The sequence below is a fragment of the Globicephala melas genome, chromosome 2, assembly GCF_963455315.2.
Source record: "Globicephala melas chromosome 2, mGloMel1.2, whole genome shotgun sequence".
NCBI lineage: Eukaryota > Metazoa > Chordata > Mammalia > Artiodactyla > Delphinidae > Globicephala > Globicephala melas.
The window spans coordinates 165,238,898-165,265,602 of record NC_083315.2 but is presented as its reverse complement, the minus strand read 5'-3'; the positions used below and the strand labels follow the sequence as shown (position 1 = coordinate 165,265,602).

Below are 26,705 nucleotides of genomic sequence, written 5' to 3'. Positions count from 1 at the left end.
GGAGAGGAAGGAATGTCTGAAAAAAATGGGATTGTAAAGTGTTTTGAGACCCCCCCACACACACGTTACTAATTCGTATAAAGACTAATGCATATTTCAAACTAACAGATTAAGAAGCAATTATCGTAAAAATATGGTTCCTCTGCCAACCGCGTTTATTCATGAAGTCTCCTTATGGACTTGGAGAGGATTTAAAGAGATGGGAAGAAAGTCTTGGCATTCTAAGCTGCCTGGGGATTTTGCTGGGCATATGAGTTTTCCTAAAACTCTGATGAAAGCAAAACTCACACATGATAGGTTTTCAATTTTATTTCAAATAATGATTTTCAGTTGCATTTGTAAACAACCATTAATATTCAGAAGTAGCCTTCTGAAGAGTTAAAAATCTTTCTCTCCTCTGCTGTGGCAAATATTTAGATTTTACATCTAACCAGAAGAACAGAAAAAATCAAACAGGATTTTACTGAGGCTGGGGAACTGAATCCTCTGACTTACCATTGGTCCAGTTGGTGACCCCAAGTGACTTGGGAGGGGAATCCTGGGCATGCTGGTCTGGAACTCTGGGGCCACAGTGGGGTAAGAGCACCTCCTCCACCCCATCCCAGAAAATCATGGCTGGAGGGTATGTCAGGCAATTATTGCTGTGTAACAAATAGTCCCCAGATGCCATAATATAAAATGACAATCATCTATTATTTCTCACCTGTCTGCTTGTCAGCTAGGGATTAGCTCCTCTAGTCTGGGCTTATCTGGGATGCTCTGTGTCCCTCATCCTCCTTGGACCAGGTGGCTAGCCCAGGCAAAATTTTCTCACAGCATTGCTAGAAGCACAAGAAGGCAAGCAGAAACATCTGAGGCCTCTTCAGGCCTAGGCTCAGAACTTGAACACTATTCAATTTCATTTTATTGGTCAAAGCAAGTGACATGGCTGAACTTATAATCAAGGGGTAGGGAAATATATTCCACTCCTTGAGTGGAAGGAACTTCAAAGTCATGGCAAAGAGTATGGATACAGTGAGGGCTGAAGCCAGTACTGTAATCTACTACAGAGAAGAAGGCCTGTAACCCTGACTGTACACTTGGTGAGTGGAATCACACAGCTTATCTGCAACTGTGACAGACCACTCTGTTCTGTGGTATTGATGATGGCGATCATAACTTGATGCTATTAATCAATCAGTATTCCTCCTAACTCTTCTAATTTTGGTTCCATATACCTCCCCAGACAACCTTCTGATTATCATTTAGCTTCCTGTATGGCTGTTTCTGCAGGGTGTAGTATTTTCACCTTTAGATACAAATGTCTGGGACCTAGAATAATTCTATTTCTTATGTTATTTTAATAGACAGGCCCTATTAATATTAATAGGCCCTATTGTCTAGTTCACCCTCTAGTGAGCCTGGCTGAGTCTTCTTCTTTAACAGAGTTTAACTTAGTAAGCTGCAGGGGAGGAGAAACAAGTTTCTGAGCTTGAAAAGCTGAAAGTCAGTTTCCATACTATGATAAATTCACACTATGTAACCAGTGGGCAAGTAACCACCTTTTTGGGGAGCCCTCTACCATGGTGTAATTTTTTGCCCAGATTTCCATAGTTCCTACATATAACCCCAGCACTTTGCCTTTAATAATGGAAGGAAAGAAAGGTCCAATTCACATAATCCTCCTGTTGGGCAGCCAAGCACATGCATGGTGAACCAGAGGGCTTCAATCAGGGGAGCACACCACTAGATATTATTGATATAGGAATAAGATCTCACAGAATTATGGGAGAAACTGGGAAGTAAAGGAGAAAAAAGGAAAAAAACTCATCCCGCCACAAATAGCCCCTAGTTTATTCAACTATGTGTCCTGTAGATTAATATACAGTCTCCTTGGTAAGATATTCAAGAGCCTTCAGAGCCTATCTTTGTATTCCTATCTTCCATCACTCCTTAGTACATACTCTGAGTAACACTGAACTTCCTGAGGCTCACAGGGAAACCCTTCAGAGCGCATGAAAGTGACTGACAAGGGCTGATAAAGATGATGATGATGTGATGGTGACGCCATGCTTGTTTTCATGTCAAGATGTCAGCATTTGGATCGGGTGGCCATCAGAGAGAGAGAAAAGAGCTGTGTATCCATAAGGATTTTTCGTTATCCATTTGGGACAAACTTAAAGTCTCCATGACCTTAATAGTTTCTCTGATCAATTTTCGTGTTTCATGTTTCCCATGCAATGCCTAGAGCAGAAGATGTTTTCTAGCGTTTTGTGTAATCTCTATGTCATCATTTACGGCAATGTTAATCAAGGTAAGTAAAGCTAGCTGTTGGGGAAAAAGTGCCCCAGTATTAGTAGTTTACACAAAAAAGTTTGTTTTTCACTCACAACACAATCCAATCAAGATTAGTGGGTGGTGGGTGGAGTCAAGCAGAAACCAGGACGTCTTCCATCTGGTTGCATTCTTAGCTTTAGCAATGGTTAACAATGGTTTAGCGATGGTCCAAGGTGGTCAAGGGATGGGAAGAGGGAGAGAGACTCCAAGTTTTTCATTGCATAGGGCCAGGAGTGAAACTCTACTCATGCTCACATTCCACTGATGAGAACCAGTCACACAGCTTTACCTAGATACAAGGGGAAGGGACAGTGTAGTTTAGCTTTGAGGCCAGAAGAAGGAATTAAGGTTTGGTGGGCATCCATGACTCTGTTGAAATGTCACTTTCTCTCTGAGCAAGTGCTTGATATACTACAGGCACTCAAAAATTTTGTTGAACAAGTGAATAAATGAATGAATGAATGACTATGTATAGGCTTCTGCTGTTCTGTTTTTCTAAGGCAGAAAATGAGAAGGCAATCATTTGGAGGGAAGCCGAAATCCGTATGCCACACCCACTGTGTTCATGCGACCATATATATTTGTAAAATTATTTCACAAGCACTCTAGGAATTCGTATTCTTTTTTTTTTTTTTTTTTTTTTTTTTTTGCCGTACGCGGGCCTCTAACTGTTGTGGCCTCTCCCGTTGCGGAGCACAGGCTCCGGATGCACAGGCTCAGCGGCCATGGCTCACGGGCCCAGCCGCTCTGCGGCATGTGGGATCTTCCCGGACCGGGGCACAAACCCGTGTCCCCTGCATCGGCAGGTGGACTCTCAACCACTGCGCCACCAGGGAAGCCCGAATTCGTATTCTTTTAAAGATTTGTTTTTCGTTCATTCAACAAATATTTGAGTGCTGCTACATGTCAGGGGCTATCGTATGTGTTCAGAGAACGGGTGGAAGTCCTAATTCCTGTTTATTGGTAACTCACATGGAATGAGTTTAATAGAAAGAGGGGAAAAAGCCAATACTCGCAGTTACTGAGTAGGTGCCATGATGGAGATATGGGTGGATTATGGCAGGAATGCTGAGGAAGGGCACCTCATTCACTTTCGGCTGGGTGTTGTGGAGTTTCATCTTCCAGAAGAGGTGATACTGCAGCTGAATGAACATGGACTTGCCAGTTGATACGCATAAAATGGAGGCAAAGAGAACAGTAGTGCAAATTTGGCACCTTTGGGAATTGCAATTAATTAGAAGGTCAAAAATATGTGGTGGTGGGTAGTTGCACGGGAGGCTGGAGAGGTAGGGCTGGATACGTCACAAAGCATTTACAAACTGTACTAAATGAAGGAAGAATGAAAAGGGATTTAGGACAGGGATTAAGTGATTTGTCTCCATCAAATGAAATAATACACACAGCAAAATCTAAGCAGCTGTTACCCACATCAACCCAAATTTCTTTTTCTCCTTAGATCTGCCTGAAATAATGACATTAAACATTAAAAACCCTAATGTTTAACATTAAAAAACAAACAATAAACACACAAAAACCCACTCAGAAAGTTGCAACAACCATCATTCTATGGGAAGAGGGAACACAAGGGCACAAAGAAAGGTGTACAATATCCTCCATTTGTATCAATGTATCCTTGCCTCTGAAAGTGGAACAGGAAGGAGGGACGTTTCGAAGAAAACAAAGGAAGTGGTTTCATTGTTTTCAAAGAACTATATCTGTCAGCAGAGTAGATTCTTCTAAGAAGCCTTTTTATTTTTAAATATTTATTTATTTATTTATGGGCTCCTTTTTGTCTGGATTCTTTTTTTTATATAAATTTATTTATTTATTTTTGGCTGCGTTGGGTCTCCGTTGCTGCGCGCGTGCTTTCTCTAGCTGCCGCCAGCGGGGACTACTCTTCATTGCGGTGCCGGTGCCGCGGGCTTCTCATCGCGGTGGCTTCTCTTTGCTGCGGAGCACGGGCTCAACGTGCGCGCGCTTCAGTAGTTGTGGCTCACGGGCTTATTTGCTCCGCGGCATGCAGGATCTTCCCGGACCAGGGCTTGAACCCGTGTCCCCTGCATTGGCAGGCGGATTCTTAACCACTGCTCCACCAGGGAAGTCCAAGAAGCCTTTTTAGATGGAAGAAAATTAGGAACAATTTGGGAAGCTCGTTTGTGGACTTCTGCATCAGTGAGGAGGTTGTTAAGGCTGTTCAGTCAGGGAACCAAGTACCCAGTCCAGTTCAATAAGGACTATTGAGCGTTCATTCACTCTGTTCATCCAGCACATCCAAGTGACACTTTTGTGCCCTACACCATGATGTCAGGTGCTGCAGGGAGTAAAAGATAGGTAAAGGTCCTTGCCCTGGAGAAATAATACAGGAATCTAGAGGTTTCTAACCAAGGATGTGCTGTACTTAAGGGTCAAATGAGAGAGAGAGAAAGTATATATATATATATGTGTGTGTGTGTGTGTAACAGGGAAGAGCCAAATCGGACTACATGTTGGATCTGTTTCTTTTACTTTAACCTTTGCTTTCTGCTGCTTTTGTTCACTAAAAGGATACTGTCTATACATAATGGCCTGCCCCTCTGCCATCCGGACCCTGTCCACCTGTGGATGGCTACATGAAAGAAGAAATTAACACATCCCCTCCCCCAGGCTGGCCATTCCAGGGGATATTTGCAAAACTTATGGCCCTTTTACTTTACTTCCTCATCTCCTTCCCCTCTCTGTGCCTTAAAAGAAACTGGCATCCAAACCCCAGTAAGATGGTTATTTTGAGACTTTAGACTGCCATCTTCTCGGTCTGCGGGCTTTCCGAATAAAGTCGTATTCCTTGTCTCAACACCTCATCTCCGATTTATTGGTCTGTCGTGTGGCGAGCAGAGCGAGCTTGGACTCGGTTTTATATATATATATATATATCTCACAGAGTCATTTGACCCTTAAATAAGTACATTATCTACATACTTTATATAATATATATTTTTAAAGCCTTGGAGTCTTAAGTCCAGAGTCAATGTTGATTCTATACTTGGGTAACCACTGTTTGTTTGAGCCTCAATATTTTCAACTGTAAAATGAGGATAATAACAACTACATCACAATTGTGAGGCTTAAATGAGATGACTCACGTGAAAGCTTTGTGTAAACAGTACAGAACTTTGCAAACATTTGTAATAGAGTGAAAAATTATTGAAGGTGAATATACTAGGACTGAAAGCAGTGTTTATCAAAGTGTGTTAGTTGAAACATTAAGGCCCCAGGATGGTAACTGGCATTTCTCAAGAAGAGAGTTGTATGGTCTCGAGGAGAGGCAAAAACTTTATCCTCTTAGGGGTTCTGACTGGAACTGAGAATTAAATTGACATAGACAGATTAACAGCAGCAACGCATAAAGATTTTTTACATGTACATGGGAGCACCCACAAGTCAATGAAGACCAAAGAAGCAGTTAGAGCAGAACACATACTAAGTTGGACAAAGTAGTAAGTAGTGAAAATGGGACAAAACAAAGGGGCTTGGGCTAGGGCAGTTAATAGTGGAGAAGTGGCTATGAAGATAAGGGTTAGTTTAACAAAGTTTGTTTTTACAGATTTCCCTCATCCTTGACTCCCATCTCTGGTGATAAGACTGTTTCTTTCCTCAGGGTAGCGGGAGGACATCGTTCACTTGGGAGTTCCATCTCCTGCTTTTGGGAAGAAAAAGGAAGATCAGAGGTCCTTCTTCCTTCTGATTCTCAAGTGCCTTTAGCTGAAAATAATCTTTATGCCAAAGTGGCATATTTTGGGGTAGCATATTCTGTCACTCCTCAGGTCCAGTAAATTTGAGAAATTCAGGATGATACAAAGTAAAACACAGTTCTTAGGCCTTGAATGCCTTGTCAACTCAAGGAGTAACTCTATTGTGCCTCTTTCCCCAGATTAATTTGTTCTCAGGATCTAGGCCTCCTCTCCACCCCACAACCATCCCAACCCCCACTCCAGCATCTAGGGCCTGGAGATTAACAGAACCCATTTTGGGAAAGACTACTCTCCAGGAAGAAAGTTATCACCTTCAATTTACAATCCAGCAGCCTCTCCAAAGCTTAGCCATTCATCAACAGATCACCTAGGAATTCACTCAACAGCTTTCCAAGTACAGTGTTGAGATTTCCAGCAAGGAAGGCAAAAAAGGGCCAGTCAACTCCTTGCCAGGGTGCCAGAGGGGATTCCAGCATAGAATGGGGGTGTGGCAGGTAGTGGATACCTTTGGGATTCCTTCCAACGTACCGGCTGCTAGCAAAGCAGTAGGAAATGTAAAGTCACAAAAGTGAAGAGTTGCGAGCTGATTCTCAAAGACTTTATAATTAGGATGTAAACCCTAAAGACCAGTGACACAACTAAGAAAAGTTTCTCTGCTTCCAAGAAGTTTCTCTGCGTGCAGAAATATCTTCTGGCAAGAGAAACTGCTCCTTCCTTCCCTATTCAAGGAGGTTCATCAGGTCACTTGCTTTCCCACTATACCCCTATCTTTTATCTCCCGTCTAATCCCGTATGATTGCTCAACACACTCCAAACTCTGCCTGGCTTCATTTTATTCCTTTCCAGAGGGCGCCCCCGAGAATTGCGGCTGGGAGAGGCGAGGAGCCGAGGGCGCAGGCGCCTGGCGCTCAGGTACACTGACGGGCGGCCCTTCCCCGTCCCGCCCCTCGGCTTGCGCCTCCCGACGGGCGGGGCGGACCTGGGGAGGGCGGGGCAGATCTGGCGGAGCGGACCTGGGGGGGCGGGGGGGAAACCTGGAGAGGGGGCGGGGCCTCGGGGCGCGGCCGCGCGAGGTGACCGGATCGCGGTTCCCGCGGGCGGCAACGCCAGGACGCTCACTGCCTCGAGCAGGTAACTGGCCGCCTCGGCGCTGTGTGAGGCGGCGGCTCCCCGAGAGCGGCGCGTGGAGACCCCGGGGACACGGCGCGGGAGAGAGCCGGGGGTGGGGGGGCTCAGGTGTAGGGTCGCGGGTGCTTCCCCGGGCGAGCAGCGTGGCGCGGGCCTCGAGCGGCCTCTTGCCTGCCCTCCCGGTGGGACTCGTGGACGGCAGTCGCCTCGTCGCCCCCAGCCTCGCGGGGCCGAGTCTCCTCAGCGACGCCTGCTCTCCGGAGGCCTGAGGGAGGTTTGGGGCCCCTCGACAGCCGCGATATCCGAGACCGGGAGGGCAGGGACTCGCTCTGTGGGAGCACGGTGGGCTGTAGGTCCGCTGGGTTCACCGGTCCGCTCGTTGGGACCCGCGGGCCGGACGGAGGGGAGACCCCAGCCCCGGCGGGGCCGGCCGCGCGCCGTGCTCCCCGCCCTGAGCGCGCGCTTGCGACCGCCGGACCCAGGTGGGCTCTGGCCTCTGGGTTAAGAGGAAAGCGAACGCATTTCCTTTGCCTGGAGAGTCTGATGAGAACCGGTTAGCGGATGGTTTTCATCTGTGAAGTTTCTGAAACTTTTTGAAGCGGCTAAGGGGTGGTAAACATCACTTTGTTTTGGTTTTGGCAAAACATGAATTCATCTACCCAGCTAGGTTTTTAGATTTGGTTTATATCTATCTCCTCCAATTTCTTTTTCCTTCTTCTTTCTTTACTATGGTTTTCTTTAAATCAAGGAAGTACTGTGCATGAATCGTGGGTATGTCGCACACAGGTGGACGTGCAGGTATAGGCAAGATAGATGGCAAGCCAAAAACGTTGATTCCTGTAGAGTGCTTAAAATACAGCGTGTAAAAGGATTGCTTTCGTATTTAAAATATACTGATTCTCACTCCAGGTAGGCAGTTATTAGAGGTGTTTCCCCTGATTGATATAAATAGCCTGGAAATATTGAGTTAATAGCACCACCGCCTACTTACCAATTTAATATTTCGATATGGAACTTTATCATGGCTAAAAATTGCTCTTTCTGGAAGGAGAGATTTATATTGCTTGCCTTTGAGAGCTGGGATTCGAGGAGATTTGGGTTTTTATCATACATTTTGTATTTTATAGTTTTTGCTAATGACTTTGAGTGTCTTCATAACTGGAGGAAAAAGCCTTCATAAAAATTTGCTTTTTTTTTTAACCCTTGAAGAAGGAACAATTTTAAGTTCCTCTTGTATTTTATTGGCTCCACTTGAGTTATAATTGTGTATTCACAAATAAAAACTAACAAATTGAGGGGCTAATTCAGGTTGAGAAAAAATGAGTTTGTGATTCTTGTAGGGCCTCTGGCTGAGCTGCCTGGTTGGCAGTTAGATATGTTGATAGTGGGATTTTCTGAAGTCAGGATCAGAGTTGTGAATGTTGGAACCACCCATGGATTTGTGATAGTTCATCTTGTGAGAGTGGAAGAAAACTTTCCAGTAAGTAGAGTAAGAAGAGAGGAACACCAAGGATGGAAAACACCAGGACTTAAGGGACGGGTAGAGACAGCCAAGGAGACCAAGGCGGAACAAACATTCAGGAAAGAAGGAAGCAAACTAACAGACAGTGGTGTCCTAGAAACCAGGAGACGGAAGAGTTTTCATAAGGATAGAAATCTATTTTAGGGTCAAATGAGTCAGAGGAATCAGGAAGATTGGGGCTGATAAAGTGCCTATTGGTTTTGGTAGTTAGGAGTATGTCATTGAATTCAACAAACACAATTTAAGTAAAATGATAAGGATGGAAGCCAAATTTGAAGGCCTTTGAGGAGTAAATAGAGGATGAAGAAATAAAGATAGCGTAGAATCCTTATTTTGAGACACAAAGATTTGAAGGAGGAGTGATAGGGTGGTAGAGTGATAGGGGAGTTTATAGTCAGATTGGAAAGAATATAAGGCCAATAGAATACTTTTATGTTAAAGTGCATCACCCGGCATGGGAAGCTGACAGCAAGTTGCTGCACATATTGACTAGAACTGTAAGTGTTTAATCTCCCCAATTCAAATTATGAACACTATTTTAGTGGTATTTTGGTCCTTTGGGTTCAGGTGATTTTATCAGTGTCAAAGTCACACGTTAACAAACTGTTGGATTGTATTTCTCCTGAGTTCCAGTACTTAGATACTTCTAGCTTACTTTTGTCATGTGATTTTTCTAGTGTGTATCTCAATGACTCTTCTAAAAATCTTATGTAGGTATCACACATTTTGGCTAAATCAGAATTCATGAAGCATACATCAGTTAGGGCCTTTGCTTCAGTTATTATTATGCATTTAAAAGAAAATGCTCTTAGATGAAAATTTCTTTATGAGTTTCACTCCAGTCTTCATTGAGAGTTTAATTTTTGTTGTTGTTCAGGCAGTAGTTTTGTGTGTGTGTTCCTTAGGATATGAAAAGAATGGCTAAAAATGGAAAAGCAAACAATCAAGTGTTGATAAGGATGCGGAACAACTGGAACTCTTGTACTCTGCTGGTAAAAGTGTAAATTGGTGGCAGTATGTACTAAAGTGAAACATATGAATAAAGTATGCCTAGACTATACCTGAAAAAATTCTAGAAACTGCAAACTAAAGTAACGGAAGACAGATAAGTGGTTACCTGAGGGAGGGGGGAGTGGCAAGGGAAAGAAAAGGGGGATGGATTCAAAGGGGGTATGACGAAACTTTTAGGGATGGTGGATGTATTCATTGGTATATTAATTTTCTTGATTGTGAAGATGCTTTCACCACTGTATACATATGTCTGACTCATGTATTTGTACATTTTAAATATGAGCAATTCACTGTAAGTCAGTACGTCAATAAAGCTGTAAAAAAAAAAAAAGTAAATAAAAATAGAGAGTAAAATGTGAATTCCCTGGTGGTCCAGTGTTAGGACTCCATGCTTCCACTACAAGGGGCATGGGTTCGATCCCTGGTCTGGGAACTAAGATGCTGCACGGCTGAGGCCAAAACCAAAACCAAACTAAAACAAAATACAGGGTAGAAGAAGACATACCATTTAAGTATATTTATTTCTTTTAAATATTATAGTTATCTCAGGATGATGGGGTTATTGATAATTTTAATTTTCTTCATATAGTTTTATATGTTTTTCATATTTTCTACCACGACATGTATTTGCTTAATTTTTAATTTTTTAAAATTTTTTTTTAACTTTTTATTTTATATTAGAGTATAGTTGATTAACAATATTGTGATAGTTTCAGAGTGATTCAGTTATACATGTATCTATTCTTATTCAAATTCTTTTCCCATTTAGGTTGTTACTGTGTTTGCTTAATTTTTAAGTGAAAAATTCATATGTGCAGAATAGTACTTTTGACACATCTACAGATTTAGAGAATACAAATAAAATAAATGCCCGGTACCTATATCATGCGTTAGAAATAATACATAATATTTTTGAAGCCCTAATTGTATCTTTCTCCCTGATTCTGTCTTTCTCTTTCCATGTTCCTTGATTTTCTGTAGAGTTTCACTACATACATAGGTATTCATAAGTAATGTGGTGTTTAGTTTTGTTTATTCCATGGCTTTTTGGGTGCACAAATTATATTTATGAGATTCATCTGTGTTGCTGTGTTATAGTTCATTTGCTTTTTTTGCTATTCTGTTATATGAATTTACAGCTGTTTATCCATCCTCCTGTTAATGGACATTTAGGGTGTTTTCATTCTTCTTTTTTTAAATTTAATTTTACTTTTTGCTATTGAAAGCTGTTTTGTTATTACTGTCCAATCTGTGTTTCTCTGTGTCCATTTGCAAGAATTTCCTATGTTTTTTTGCCTAGGAGTAGAGTTGTGGATCTTCAGTTTTGCTAGATAACGCTGAATTGCTTTGTAAAGTGGTTGTACCAGTTTATACTCTCACAAGCAGCGTATTAAGTGTTCACTTTGTTCCCTTTCTCAACAACATTTGAGACATTTGTACATTTGTAATTATCTGAATTTTTGTTTTCAACAATCTGGTAGATGAGAAATGGTAGGGTTTAATGTACATTTCTTTAATTACTGATGATGTTGAACCTTTCATAGTTCCTATTCAGTGGGATGGCTGTTTATGTTTTTTGCCCGTTCTTAATTTTTTTGTCTTTTTGAAATTGATTTCTAGAATATATATATATATATATAATTTTATTTATTTATTTCTGGGTGCTAATCCCTTGTCAATTATGCATGTGACAAATATCTTTTTCCCAGTAAGTAGCTTGTCTTTCACTTTCTTTACAGTGGTTTTTGATAGACCCATTCTGTAGTTTAATGTAGTTGAATATGTCAGCCTTTTCCTTATGGTTTGTTCTTTTGATATCTTGTTTAACAAATCTTTCCCTTCCCTGAGGTCTTAAAGATATAGTCTGATATTTTCTTCTAAAAGCTTTAAAATGTTGCCTTTCATATTTGTGTCCTTAGTCCATGTGAAATTGATTTTTGTGTGGTGTGAAGTGGGGATCCAGTTTCATTTTTTTTTCCATATAGGTTGTCAGTTTTTCTCAGCATAGTTTATTGAATATTCTGTTTTTCCTCTCAGTAATCTCTAAGTATCATATGTCAAGTTTTCATACATATGTTCATATGTATGGGCTGTTCTTTCTTTGGTCTCTTTGTGTATCCTTGCTGCAATCTTACTTTTACTTTAGTTGTAAAAGAGCCTCCATACCTAAGAGGCAGGTCACCCACCCATGCTTCTTTTAAAACTCAAATTAAAGTTTAATTTTTTTCTAAAGTAAACTTTTCATCTTAGTATACAGGAGTATGTTATCTAAGTCTTAAATATCTACTGTATTCATCCGAGGTCCCAAGTACTTCTAAAGCTACTTTATTGTGGATTATATTAGGCTGTCTTTATTTTTTGCAAATCCTGTCCTAACTCACTAGAGTTAACTTCAACTTGAAAAGTAAATATTGGATTTGCACGTTTGGAATATAGTTAAGACATTTGGAAAAACCTTCACACTGAATATAGCTGTATTTAAAAAAAGAATAGCTGTATTTAAAAAATTTTTTAAGGTACTTAGGATTTAATATGTCAAAATCTAAGAGAAAGATGAAAATCTGAGAGACTGTAGGAGCCCTTAAGTCTTATTTGCTTTGAGAGTATTTGCTAAACTGAGGGAACTTGATTGGATTTGAATGAGAATTTGGTAGATTTGTAGGACCGGAGGTATAATTAAAAGTCAGCCCAGGGCTCATTCAAGGTTAGCTAACAAGAGACTTTCTGCCCATAATTCTGGGATCCCAAAGGTCTTCGATGTCATGGAAAGGATGAAAACTCAACCTCCTTCAAGGATCTGCAAGGAAAATTGTCTTGAGGCCAAGTAAAGCAGAAGGGAAAAAAACCTGTCCTTGGGCAGTCGTAACTACCAGATCATGAGGGAAGTACACATCACCTTGGTGGTCTAAAAAAATTTCAAGATGTGAATTTTAAAAAATCTTTTTTTCTTTAGATATAATTCATATGCCATAAAATTCATCCTTGAGAGTGTATAATTCAGTGGGTTTTCATATGTTCACAAAGTTGTACAACCATCAGCACTATCTAATTCCAGAACATTTTTATTACCCCCAGAAAAAAACCTTATACCCATTAACAGTCATTCCCCATTTCCCCTTTTTCCCTCAACCCCTGGCAAACTCTAATCTACTTTTGTCTGTATGATTTGCTTATTTTGGGCATTTCATATGAATGAAATCATACAATATGTCTTTTGTGTCTTATTTCACTTGGCATAATCTTTTCAAGGATTATTCATGTTTACCATGAATCAGTACTTCATTCTTTTTAATGGCTGAATAATATTCCATTGTATGGTTAATACCACATTTTGCTTTCCCATTCCTTAGTTGATGGTTATATCCACTTTTTGGCTATTACGAATAATGCTGCTCTGAACATTTGCATACAAGTTTTTTTTTTTTGCATACAAGTTTTTGTATGGAAATGTATTTTCCATTTTCATAGAAAATATATTTTCATTCTCCATTTACCTACAAATGGAATCGCTGGGTCATATGGTAATTCTGTGTTTGTTTTGAGGAACTGCCAGACTGTTTTCCAAAGCAGCTACACCAGTTTTCATTCCTACCAGCAATGTATGAGCGTTCTAGTTTCTCCATCCTCATCAACATTTATTTTTGTCTGTCTTTTTGATTATAGCTATCCTACTGTGTGTGGAGTGGTATCTCATTGAGGTTTTGATTTGTATTTCCCTAATAACTGATGCTGTTGAGCACTTTTTTGTGTCTTTATTGGCCAATTGTCTATTTTTGGGGGGGGGGAATGTTCGCATCCTTTGCTCATTTTTAAATTGGGTTTTATGTCAAGGCATGAATTTAAAATGATATAGTAAACAAATGCAAATATTCTCTGTAGTAGTACGCTTTCATCTTTGGCTTAAAAAAAGTCCTACCAGTAAAGTTTTGAGGTCAATGGATAATTTGTCAAAGATAACCAAGTGCACGTGGAAATAAGACAACCTGAACAAGAATCAGCAGAAACAATAGACATTTAGAAGAAAACTTGCAAAGGCTTATGTATTGTAATTACTAGTTATTATTAAAATAACCATGATGGGCTCTATTTAAGTAAGTAAAAGGCACGTTTGAAAATATATGCAGGGAGCAGGAGTCTGAAAAGTGACAGAGGTACAAAGCTGGTTGAAAAGAGGAACTGAATGTAATTTCTATTAATGAAAAATGCAGTAATAAAAACTCAAAACTCATTTGTTAAGTTTAACCACAGATAGGGCAGTTAGGCAAACCCCAAGAGAGAATGAATTAACTGGAATATAGATCAGAGTAAATCATTCAGCATACAGCTCAAAGATACAGAAATGGAAAATATAAAAGAGATTAAGATACATGAAAATTAGAATGATCAGAATGAGAAGTTATAGTGAGAAAGTCTAGTAAGTGGAGTTCCTGAAAGAAAAGAAATAGAGAATGGGCAAAAGCAATATTTAAAGAGATAATGAATGAGAATTTTTTAATACTGGAAAATCTACCAGTACAGGTGGAAAGACACTAATCACAGATTGGTTATTCAGGTATACCACAATTTGTTTATTCACCTGTTGATGGACATTTGATAGTTTCTGGTTTTTGGCTTTTGCAAATAGAGTTGCTATGAACACTAATGCACCAGTCTTTGTATGGACATAAGATTTCTTTTTTCTTGAGTAAATACCTAGGAATGAAATGTCTAGATCATAGGGTAGGTGTATGTTTAACTTAAAACTACCAAACTATTTTATATTCCCACCAGTTGGATATGAGAGTTCTACTTGTTATACATGCTTATAAACACTTGGAATGGTCAGCCTTTGCAATTTCATCATTTCTAATAAGTGTGTAGTATTATCTCATTGTAGTTTTAATTTGCATTTCCTTAATGAATAATGGTTTTGAATATGTTTTTATGTACTTTTTATGTACTTTTTTTGCCACTTGGAGAAGTGTCTGTTCAAATCCTTTTTAAATTGTGTTATTTTTCTTTTTATTATTGAGTTGTAATAGTTTGTTTATATTCTGGATATAAGCCCCTTATTGGATGTATGATTTGCACATATTTTCTCCCATACTCTGTCTTTCACTTTTTTTTTTAAATTAAAAAAAAAAATTTTTAATTTATTTTTTGGCTGCGTTGGGTCTTGGTTGCTGCACACGGGCTTTCTCTAGTTTCGGCGAGAGGGGCCTACTGTTTGTTGCGGTGTGCGGGCTTAGTTGCTCCACGGCATGTGGAATCTTCCCAGACCAGGGCTCGAATCTGTGTCCTTTGCATTGGCAGGCAGATTCTTAACCACTGCGCTACCAGGGAAGCCCGATGGTGTCTTTTGAAGCACAACATTTTTACTTTTGATTAAGTCTAATATATCAACTTTTTCTTTTTTTTTTAATAAATTTTTTAATTTTATTTATTTAGTTTTGGCTGTGTTGGGTCTTCATTGCTGTGCACGGGCTTTCTCTAGTTGTAGCGAGCGGAGGATCCTCTTCGTTGTGGTGCACGGGCTTCTTGCGGTGGCTTCTCTTGTTGCGGAGCATGGGCTCTAGGCGCACGGGCTTCAGTAGTTGCAGCATGTGGGCTCAGTAGTTGTGGCTCGTGGGCTTAGTTAGTTGCTCCGCAGCATGTGGGATCTTCCCGGACCAGGGCTCAAACCTGTGTCCCCTGCATTGGCAGGCGGATTCTCAACCACTGCACCACCAGGGAAGCCCTCAAATTTTTCTGTCATTGCTTGTGCTTTTGGTGTCTTATCTAAGAAATCATTGCCAAGTTCAAGAAGAATTACTCCTATGTTTTCTTCTAGCAATTTTGTAGTTTTAGCTCTTACATATAGATTTGGATCAATTTTTACTTAGTTTTTGTGTAGAGTGTGAGATAGTTGTTCAAATTCTTTTTTTTTTTTTGCATGTGGATATCAGTTGTCCCAGCACACCTTGTTTGAAAAGACTATTCTTTTCCCTTTAAAGTTTTTTGGCCCCTTTGTAAAAATCAACTGACCATACATGTAAGGATTTATTTCTGGGTTCTCAGTTTTATTGCATTGACCTATATGTCTGTCCTTATGCTGATACCAGTCTTGATTACTGTAGCTTTATAGTAAATTTTCAGGTCAGGAAGTATGACTTGCAACTTTGTTCTTCTTTTTCAAGATTGTTTTGGCTATTCTGTGTCTTTTGCATTTCCATGAGTTTTAGGATTACCTTTTCAGTTTCTGTAAAGGAGCTGGAAGGGATTTTTATATGGATTGTGTTGAATCTGTAGACCAGTTTGGGGAGTATTGACATCTTAACAATATTATGTCTTACAATCCATGATCATGGAACGTCTTTTCATTTATTGATGTTTCCTTTTTTTTTTTTGAAGACTTTATTTTATTTTTTTAAATTTTCTTTATTTTTTTTGGCTCTGTTGGATCTTAGTTGCAGCACGTGGGATCTTCATTGAGGCATGCAGGATCTTTCTCATTGCAGTGTGTGGGCTTCTTGTTGAAGTGCGCGGGCTTCTCTCTAGTTGTTGTGTGTGGGTTTTCTCTCTCTAGTTGTGGCGTGTGGGCTCCAGGGCACGTGGGCTCTGTAGTTGTGGCGCGTGGGTTCAGAGTGCGTGGGCTCTGTAGTTTGCAGCATGTGGGTTCTCTAGTTGAGGTGTGTGAGTTCAGTAGTTGTGGTGTGTGGGCCCTGTGGCATGTGGGATCGAACCCACATCACCTGCATTTGACTGGGGATCGAACTTGCATCTCCTGCATTGGAAGGTGGATTCTTTACCACTGGACCACCGGGGAAGTCCCTGTTGATGTCTTCTTTAATATCTTTTAGTAATGTTTTGTAGTTTTCAGTGTACAAGTCTTGCATTTCCTTTGTTAAAGTATTCCTAGGTATGTTAGGGTTTTTTTTGGTTTTGTTTTTGTTGCCTGTTATTATGAATGGGATGGATTTCTTAATTTCATTTTTAGACTGTTCATTGTTAGTGTATAGAAACATAACTATTGATCTTATATCCTGCTACTGTACTCAACTTGTATATTACTTCTAGTAGGTTTTTAGTGTATTCCTTTGAATCTTTTTATTTACAAGACCATGTTGATCTGTAAATAGAGTTTTACACCTTCATTTCCAATATGAATGCCTTTTATATCTTTCTAGCCTAGTTGCCCTGGCTAGAATATCTATTACAGTGTTGAACAGAAGTGGTGAGAGTGGATCCTTATCTTTTGCCTGGGTTGAGAGGGAAAGCATTCAGTCATTTAGCAATTACTATGATGTTAGCAGTAGATTTTTCATAGATGCTCTTGATTATGTTGAGAATGTTCTCTTCTATTCCTAGTTTGCTCAGCTTTTTAAAATCATGAATGAGTGTTGGATTTTCAAATCTTTTTTTGGTATCTATTGAGATGATCATGTAGTTTTTGTCCCTTATTCTACAATATAATGTATTATGTGAATTGATTTTCAGATGTTAAACCAATGTTGCAATCCTGGGATAAATCTCACTTGTTTATGATATATAATTCTTTTTATAATTTGCTGGATTCAGTTTGCTAGTATTTTGTTGAGGATTTTTGTGTCTATATTCATGAAGAGTATTCATCCTTTTACTTTTAACTTATTTGTGTCTTTATATTTAAAGTATGTTTAAGTAGCATATACTTGGGTCATGCTTTTTTTTATCCAATCTAACAATCTCTAACTTTTAATTGGCATATGTAGAGCATTCACACTTAGTGTGGTTATTGATATGGTTAGGTTTAAATCAATCTTGCTTTTTTTCTGTTCATCCCATCTGTTCTTTGTTTACCCTTTCTTCTTTTTATGCTTTTATATCAATTGAGTATTTTAGGGGTATGATTCCATTTGATCTCCTTTGTTGGCTTATTAATTGCACCTCTGTTTTCTTACTTTAGTGGTTACTATAGAGTTTATAGTACGTATTTTTAACTTCCCACAGTCTACCTTCAAATGGTGTTACATATACCACATCACATCTTCTACAAGGACCTTACAATAGGATACTCTATTCTTCCCTGCTGGCCTTTGTGCTGTTGATGTCATGCATTTTACTTTTACATATGCTATAAACCCCACATCACCATGTTATTATTTTTGTCTAATCATCAATAATCTTTTATAATAAATCTTATATATTTATCTGTGGTACTCTCAATTCTTTGTGTGTGGGTTTATATTTCATCTGGTATTATTCTTCTACCTGAAGGATGTCCTTGAACACTTCTTGTAGTATGGATCTGCTGGTGGTGCATTCATTCAATTTTTTATGTCCAAAAAACTTTTTGTCACTTCCTTTTTTGGAAGATTTTCTTTAGGTATCAAATTAGATGTTGATAGTTTTTTGTTTTTTCCTTTCAATACTTTAAAGATTTTTGCTCCACTGTTTCCTTACTTGTATTGTTCCTAGTGATAACTATGTTCCTATGTATATAACGTGTCTTTTTTTTTCCAGCTGCCTTTAAGATTTCCTCTTCATCACCAGTTTTGAGCCATGTTAGTATGATGTGCCTTGGCATGGTTTTCTTCATACTTCTTGAGCTTAGTGTTTGTTGTTTCTTAGACGTGAGTTTTGTAGGTATCATATTTGGAAAATTTTAGTATTATTTTTTCTGCCTCTCCCCATCTTCATGAATTTCAATTACATGTATATTAGGCTGCTTGAAATTGTCCCATGGGTCACAGATGCTCTTTTCATTTTGTTTTTATTCTTTTTTTCTCTCTGTATTTCATTTTGGGTCTCTTATTACTGTACTTTATTGTTTCTTTTGCAATATCTAATCTGCTATTAATCCCATCCAGTGTATTTTCCATCTCAGACATTATAGTTTTCATCTTTAGAAGTTGGGTTTGCATCTCTTTTTGTATCTTCCATGTTTCTATTTAACTTTTTGAACATATAGAATCACTTATAACTATTTTGATGTCCTTAATTGTTCATTTCATTGCTGTGTTGGTTCCAGTAGATTGATTTTTCTCCTCATAATTTTTTTCCCTTTCTTTGAATGTCTGGTAATTTTTTATTGGCTGCTACCAGACAATGTAAATTTTACCTTGCATGCTATATATTTTTAGATTTCTGTAATTATTTTTTGCTTTGGGACATAGTTAAGTTTCTTAGAAATAGTTTGATCCTTTTGAGTCTTGATTTTAAGATTTGTTAGGTCAGACTAGTCTTTGGTTTAGGGCTATTTATTCCCCACCACTGAGGCAAGACTCTCTGAGTCCTCTCCTCAGTATCCTGTGTGAGGTTTTTCCAGTTTTGTTGGTGGGGACAGGCATTATTACTGACCTTGGTGAGTGTTGTTATGGTCTTTTAAACTTTTCTGGTGGTCTTCCCCCAGTCTTGTGTAGTTTTCTTGCATGCATTCTCTGATCAGCACTCTGCTGAATACTTAAGTGGGACCCTCTACTGATGTCTGTGCTTCTCTCTGTGTACACATCTCTACTCTCCAGTAATCTGTACAAACTCTAGCTCCCTTATTCTTATTTATATAAACTTGTTTCCTTTTCTGCATCCCTCTCCCATCTTCTCCAATTCATTTTGGATGACTCAAGGCCATCAGCTTTGAAAACTTTACCCCCAGAAGTAGTAATCATTTTTAACCAGTCCTCTCACATTCCCCTCATGATTAATGTTAAGTATTTGCAAGCTTACTGGGGTCAGAAATGTTGTTTGAGGAATATGTTAGGAGTTTTTATATAAGCTAGTTATTATACTTTGTTTCCTTGTCTATCAACTACATATTTGCTGAGTTCCTGCTAAATTCCCAGCATCATACAAGGTTCTGAGTTTTAAGCAGAAAGTGAGTACAACATTGTTTCTGAAAAGTTTTTGTTCTAGTAGGGGAGATAGAACAGATGTCATGAAATGTCATGAAAAATGTAAAACTTCTTTTTTTTTTAATTCACTAGATGTTTAAAGATGAGAGAAATTAGTATGATCCGGGTGGTCAGGGAATGCATCCTCTAAACAGACTGAAAAGGGCCTTTGAAAAATTTTAAAAAACTCAGAAATCAGTTACAAGGTATAATGGAAGAAAAAGTACCATTTAGCCAAACAAATTTCATAAGCATACAATAAACAAGAAAAGTTCGAAATTTATGAGGAAAATTGTAAAAAAACACTCCTAAAGATACAAACATAAACTTGACTTGAACAAATATTCTGAATAGGAAGACTCAACATCCTAAAGATATCAGGTTTTTCTAAAATAATTTATAAATGTAACATGATCCCAATAAAAATGTCATCAGATTTTTTTCCTTCTAGGTCTGGACAGATTATAAAGTTTATTTGTAGGAAAAGATAAGCAAGCATAGCTAGAAGAACTTTGAAATTGAAGAACAGTAAGGATGGGAGGCTAGCCCTGCTAGATAATGAAACATATTATAAGCCATAATAACTTTTGAAATGTGGTATTGGTTCAGGAATACAGATCAACTGAATAGAAGATATAAAACCAAAACCCAGTGGCAGGACTTTCCTGGTGGTGCAGTGATTAAGAATCCGCCTGCCAATGCAGGGTACAGGGGTTTGATCCCTGGTCCCAGAAGATCCCACATGCCACGGAGCAACTAAGCCTGTGCGCCACAACTACTGAGCCCATGCTCCACAACTACTGCAGCTCACGCGCCTAGAGCCCGTGCCCCACAACAAGAGAAGCCACTGCAATGAGAAGTATGCGCACCACAACGAAGAGTAGCCCCCAATTGCCGCAGCTAGAGAAAGCCCGAGCACAGCAACGAAGACCCAACACAGCGAAAAATAAAATAAATGAATGAATTAATTAAAAACCAAAACCCAATGGCATGTAGAAATTTAGTCTATAATAAAAGCAGCATCCTAAAATCAATGAAAAAAATAGGAATTTTTAATAAGTGGTGTTTGTGATACTGGGATAGTCAATTAAGAAAAGCTAGGATTGGATTCACTTCTCATACTGTACCAGGATGTACAGTATTCACACACTTATATATGTATGTATATGTGTATATATGCATATTTGTATATACAATACACACTCCCCCTCCTTTTTTGCATAGCAGAAAACACCATCATCAGAGTAAATCAATTTCACTAGTAAATCAAAGTGAAAAGAGGACGACAAACTGGAATAATGTTTGCCGCTTCCATTATGGACGTTGCATTAATCTCTCAAATTTATGAAAATCCTCTAAAACTGAGGAAGAAAAGGACCAATAACTTTATAGAGAGATGGGCAAGAGATAATGAACAGTGAGTTCATAGAGACAAATACATATTAGCCTTTATATGAAAAGGTGCCCAACCTGATTTATAATAAGAGGTGCAAATTAAAACAGCACAAGATATAATTCCTTTCCTATCATATTGGCAAAAGTCCAGCATTTTGACAAATATTCTCTTGGTGATAGATACAGGTACTGTCATACATTGCTACTGGGAATGCAGAATGGTACAACTTTAGAGAGAAATTTAGCAGTATTAAACAAAATTACACATATATTTACCTTTTGACCCAGTAGTCCTTATCTCTAAGAATCTGTCTTACAGATATATACTGGGAAATATCTGAAAATATGTGTGTATAAAGTTACTGTGTCACTATTTCTAACAGCAAAAGACTGGAAACAGTCCAAATTTTGATCTTGATTTGCAGAAAACAGCTATAAAAAATGTTTCACCATAGGGGAAATTTGAACATTGGGTAGTTGATTATCTTAAACTTTTTAGATGTGATGATGTTATTATGGTTATGTTAAAAGAGAGTACCTTTTAGAAATACTTGACATGTTACAACCCATTACAGTTACTGTTTATTTTGATGCTCAAATTGATCCATGTTTAGCCAGTAGAACCCCTTGGAGTTAAGTCTTGAGTCCTTCAGCCACATCTTTTAGAGATAATTACTTAAATATTTATGAGTGAGATTATATGATTGGAATATTTTTCAAGATAATCTGAAGGACAGGGTTAGTAGAGAGATAAAGATGAATTAAGATTTGCCTTGAGTTGATCATTGTTTAGGTGGTGGGGGTTTTGTTATACTATTCTATCTTCTTTTGTATGCATTTGAAATTTCCCATGAAAAATGTACAGGTAGTAGGCATAAATGAAAAGAGTGCATTTGGAACAAAGTCATTGAAGCCAAGGTAGGCAATTGGCTTCTTATACAATTTTATGTTCCTGGTAAATTTAAAACAGACTCTCTGTATTTCCACTATATCTTATTTGTGGTTTAGTTAGCTGATATGTGTGTGTGTGTGTGCGCGCGCGCGCGCAGCGCGCGCGCGCACGCGCGTGCGAAAGAGACAGAGACAGAGAGAGACAGAGAGTTTTAGATTTTTCTGTTAGTGTAATTCTCAGTATTAAACTAACTCAAAAAATACGAAGTTGTTTGTTTATTGGCCCTCATTCATTATAGGGCCTTTGGATTACCAAAAGAATCAATTTGGAGGAAGTGAACATTTTCTCACACTTTCTATGAGTGTCATATTTTCTTGCAAATTTTATTTGGACATTGATTTAGATATATCAGTCGAAAGAGAAAATGGAGAGTGGAATTTTTTTCAGATTTAACATTAAGATTGTTCATTTAGTAATTTTTAAGCATGTCATTTTAATAGCTTATAAGGAGCCCAGGTTATATAAAATTGCCTAAAGGAACAAAAATCTATTTTGCTCTAAACATTTTTGCTTTGGAGCCCTCATTATGTCTTAGAAAGACAGATTATGTGATTTATTTAATGATATCTAATGACATTAAGCATGATCATGTTAACTTGTTTTCTATTCTACCAACAGATTAATATTAAAATTGGAAATTTGTATCTTTTGCTGGATATTGGAGATTGAATGTAATGGCAACAGAATTTATAAAGAGTTGCTGTAGAGGATGTTTCTATGGTGGAACAGAAAAGCACAACTGTGAGTTTTGCTTTGTTTTGATTTCAACATTTTTTAATGTCTTCTTTATTTGTGACATTTTGTGATATAAATGTAAATGAGACATGTTTCCTAACTTCACGGGGGAGGCAGAAACATAAATGTAAGGCACACTAGCTCAGTATGAAAGTACCTTGGGGCATAGGGGAGAGAGAGATGAATTCAACTCAGGAGACACTCTAGGACATCACCACAAAGAAGATGATCCGTGGTATGGAAGTCTGAAGAGGATTTTAGCAAGCTGAGTGGGAAGCAGGGAGTAAGAGAAGGTGAGGATTAGACATGAATATTACAGGTGGATGAAATAGTATGGGCAAAAGTAGGGAAGTATTTGGGGGATAACATACTCTGGCAAATGTTTTAATTTAAATACAGAGAATTTCCAATTTACGAACAATGCATTAAAAAGTGCCTTTCATGAATGAATGAACGACCAATAGAGAAGAGACCTGTAACTTTATCAAGACCCACATTTATCAAGGACTCCTGGAGATTTCGCTTTCTATTGCATGGTTTCCTCAGCTCTTCAAGGTTATGACTGGAACTTTATTTTTCTCTGGCTCTTTCTTATATTTCTTTGTCTAAAGCATAGTTTCTTAGTATGTTTTTGAGTATGAAGGCTTCTTTTTTGCAATAAAGCATTTCATAAATTCCAACACAATAGTAATTGTACTTCCATTCAGTCTATAGACAGTACTAACTGTACATGAAGATTAGCTCTAGGTGTCCCTTACCTCCCCATCCTAAGTCACACAGTTTAGGAATCAAGAATCTCTCAAGATAATGGACAAAATAGGTCATAGAAGCTAGTACAGGGAGAGTCGATATTATTCTAGGGTCAAAGTACATTTTATTTTGTGGTTTAGTAAAGATTTTGGTAAAGACTTCGAGACCTTTAGCTTCTTTTCAAAGTAACTTTTGGTATTTAAGACTGAAATTAACCGCTGGTATTGACAACAAGAATTGTTTTGTTGACAGTATTTTTATTTAAATGACTAGATTATTATTTGAATGCACTGTGGAATTAACTACAGTATAAACTTGTTTTCCATCTGTGAGCTCTTTTGTGGAAATGAGACTCTTTAAAAACTGCTTTTACCATTATGATAAGTTAATATACTTTGGCAGTAGTATATTAACTTCTCAAATATTGGCTAGACAGAATTAATGTAGATTCCAGAGTGCTTGATAGGACCCACGAGTAGTTTATGTATCAGCAGTTTCCTTTAAAATGATTAAATAAGTACCAAAGCATGTTAGGTTTAGATTATTATATATAAATCTACATACATATTTGTGATTTTTTTTCTCTTTTCTCTTCTCTTCTACGCAGTATCTGTGGAAAGAGACTTTAAAGCAGCAGTATCAAATAGTCAAAATACTGCTATCTGTATACCTCCATTGACGTCCATCTCTGTAAAGCCTCAGGTTGGCTGTACTGAGGATTATTTACTTTCCAAATTACCATCTGATGGCAAAGAAGTACCGTTTGTGGTGCCCAGGTTTAAGTTATCTTATATTCAGCCCAGGATGCAAGGAACGCCTTCACATTTGGAAGAACTTGAAGGTAAACAGTAAAATGGCAGGATTTAAAAATCAGCCTGCAGCATTTAAATTCTGTTATTGCTGTTATTTTGCCCTTTTACATATGTAAAGATATAAAATATCTTTTATGTACAAATTTTACATTTCATTTTTTATATGTTCTGCTCTTTCTGTAGAGGAACTTACTGTACAGTGTTTTTGAAGTCCTTTATGAAATCTGATCACAATCAACATTTGTGTGTAGATTTGACCTTTCTAATGGAATAATATAATTGTAATATGTCAGTTATTCTTCACATATCTAGAAAGAAAAACAATAGAGGAATTATTCTGTTTTAGATCAGTAAATACAGGAAATAGTCTTATTATTTTCTAAAATTTAGTGTAAAGAGAAATAAGGAAGCAATGAAGTATTCTTTCTTCCTTCCCTTCTTTCTTTATTATTATACTTCTCAGTCTAAATACACTTCCCAGCCTAAACAGCCATTTGAATGAGGTAGATTCATTGGCTGAATTTTGGCTGATGTTTTAGAGGCCAATGAACTAAGGAAGATAAAAGGGAACAACATGTAACTCTTGTATTTTAGAAATATTTCATTTTAGTTCATTGAAACACTGTCATTCACAATGATTTATTCCCTGAAAAATTTCAAACATACAGAATAGTTGAAAGAACTTAATGATGAATGCCTGTATATCCACCACATAGATTCTGTCATTGACATTTTACTATTATACTTTATCACACACCTATCTATCCATTTCTCTAACCGTTATTAATCCTTTTGGGGGTAAGGGGAGAATGCATTTTCACAGTAAATTGCAGACATCAGTACACTTCCCTCTAAATACTTAAGCATATATATCATTTACTAAGTTCAATTGTCTACAGTTTTCTTCTTTTGACATAAACTTTAAACACAATGAACTGCCCAGATTTTAAGCGTGTATTTGTTGAGCTTTGACAAAGGGATATACCAATGTAATCCAAACTCCTATCAAGATCTACAGTATTTCTCTAAATATTTTTCCTGCCCCATCCTTTCTCTCTTCTCCTTCTGGGATACCAATTACACATATGTTGGACCTTTTTGTCTATGTGTCTGTGAGGCTTCTTTTTTTTCCACCTTTTTTGCTCCTCTCTATTCTTCTTATTTTTATTTTTTTGTATAAGACATTTAATTTATTGGTCTTTTTGGGGAATTTGATGCATCACCAGTGTATTACAACTGAGCCATTAATCTTGTAGCTTCATCAACATTAACTGGTTCATTTTCATGATACTGCTGAGGAGTCAGCTGTTTCTGCAGAGGTTCAAGGGAAAGGCCTTTTGAGAAGCTGCAAGTTCTTTTGTATATCTACAGAAGCTTTATTCACTCTGTTAACTTTTTCTTTTCTTTTTAAAGATTTATTTATTTATTCATTTTATATTTTTTAATTTTTGCTACGTTGGGTCTTCATTGCAGTGCGTGGGCTTTCTCTAGTTGTGGCAAGTGGGGGCTACTCTTCACAGTGGTGCATGGGCCTCTCACTGTGGCGGCTTCTCTTGTTGCAGAGCACGGGCTCTAGGTGCACGGGCTTCAATAGTTGTGGCACGTGGGCTCAGTAGTTGTGGCTTGCGGGCTCTAGAGCACAGGCTCAGTAGTTGTGGCGCACAGGCTTAGTTTCTTCATGGCATGTGGGATCTTCCCAGACCAGGGCTCGAACCCATGTCCCCTGCATTGGCAGGTGGATTCTTAACCACGGCGCCACCAGGGAAGTCCTGTTAACTTTTTCATCACTCGCAATGTTTATCTTCTTAAGATTAGTGGTAACTGGTTTTGCTTTAGTTTCAACCTTTTAAGCTTTTTTGGCTGGCTATGTGGAATACATTCCTGGACTTCTGCCCTCTTAGTTTGTTCTTGGCCATTGTCTGATACCCTCATGCAGCTGCTCAAGTTCCCGGTGACGCCATCTGCATGCCTCTCCTTTCTGTTCTTAAGGCTGGATAATAATGACCTATTTTCAAGTTCACTGTCTCTTTCCTCCATTATTTCCATTCAGCTGTTTAGTCCATCCAGTGAGTTTTTAATTTTAGATGTATTTTCAGTTGTAATATTTACATTTGGTTCTTTGTTTATAGTTTCTATTTCTTTTCTGTGATTTCTTCCCCCCCACCGCCCCCATTATTGTGAACCTATTTTCTTTTAGGTCTTTGAGTTTTAACATCTTTGTCTACTATTCTGACATCTGGGTCATCTAGGTTTGGATTCTGTGGATTGTCTTTTTTTGAGAATGAGTCACATTTTCCTGTTTCTTTGTGTGGAGTAATTTTGGATTGTGTTCTGGATGTTGGATGTTATGTGGTGGAGACTCTGGAACCTGTTACATTACTCCGATGGGTTTTTTTTTTCCTTCCATCACTCCCTCCCTCCCTTCCCTACCTCTCTCCTTCCTTTCCTCCGTCCCTTCCTCCCTCCCTCCCTAACTTCAGCAGGCAATTAACTTGATTGTACTGTGCTGCAGATTCTGTGTCTTTGGTG

General features: G+C 38.2%; 2 protein-coding genes across 2 annotated transcripts in view; one reads left to right on the top strand and one right to left on the bottom strand.

Annotated features, from left to right (window-relative positions):
* Positions 1-7,093: 7,093 nt before the first annotated feature.
* TC2N (tandem C2 domains, nuclear) overlaps positions 7,094-26,705 on the top strand; it is a 46,210-nt gene continuing 26,598 nt past the window's right edge. The window contains exons 1-3 of the mRNA XM_030883557.3: positions 7,094-7,175; positions 22,498-22,620; positions 23,972-24,205. Of these exons, the coding sequence (XP_030739417.1) occupies positions 22,554-22,620; positions 23,972-24,205 (301 nt within the window). The 5' untranslated portion in view covers positions 7,094-7,175; positions 22,498-22,553. The remainder of the gene's footprint in view (positions 7,176-22,497; positions 22,621-23,971; positions 24,206-26,705) is intronic.
* On the bottom strand, positions 25,407-26,092 carry LOC132596781 (ribosomal biogenesis factor-like). The gene is given in 3 exon segments (XM_060293658.1): positions 25,407-25,481; positions 25,954-26,010; positions 26,012-26,092. Coding segments are annotated over 3 exon segments (213 nt in total).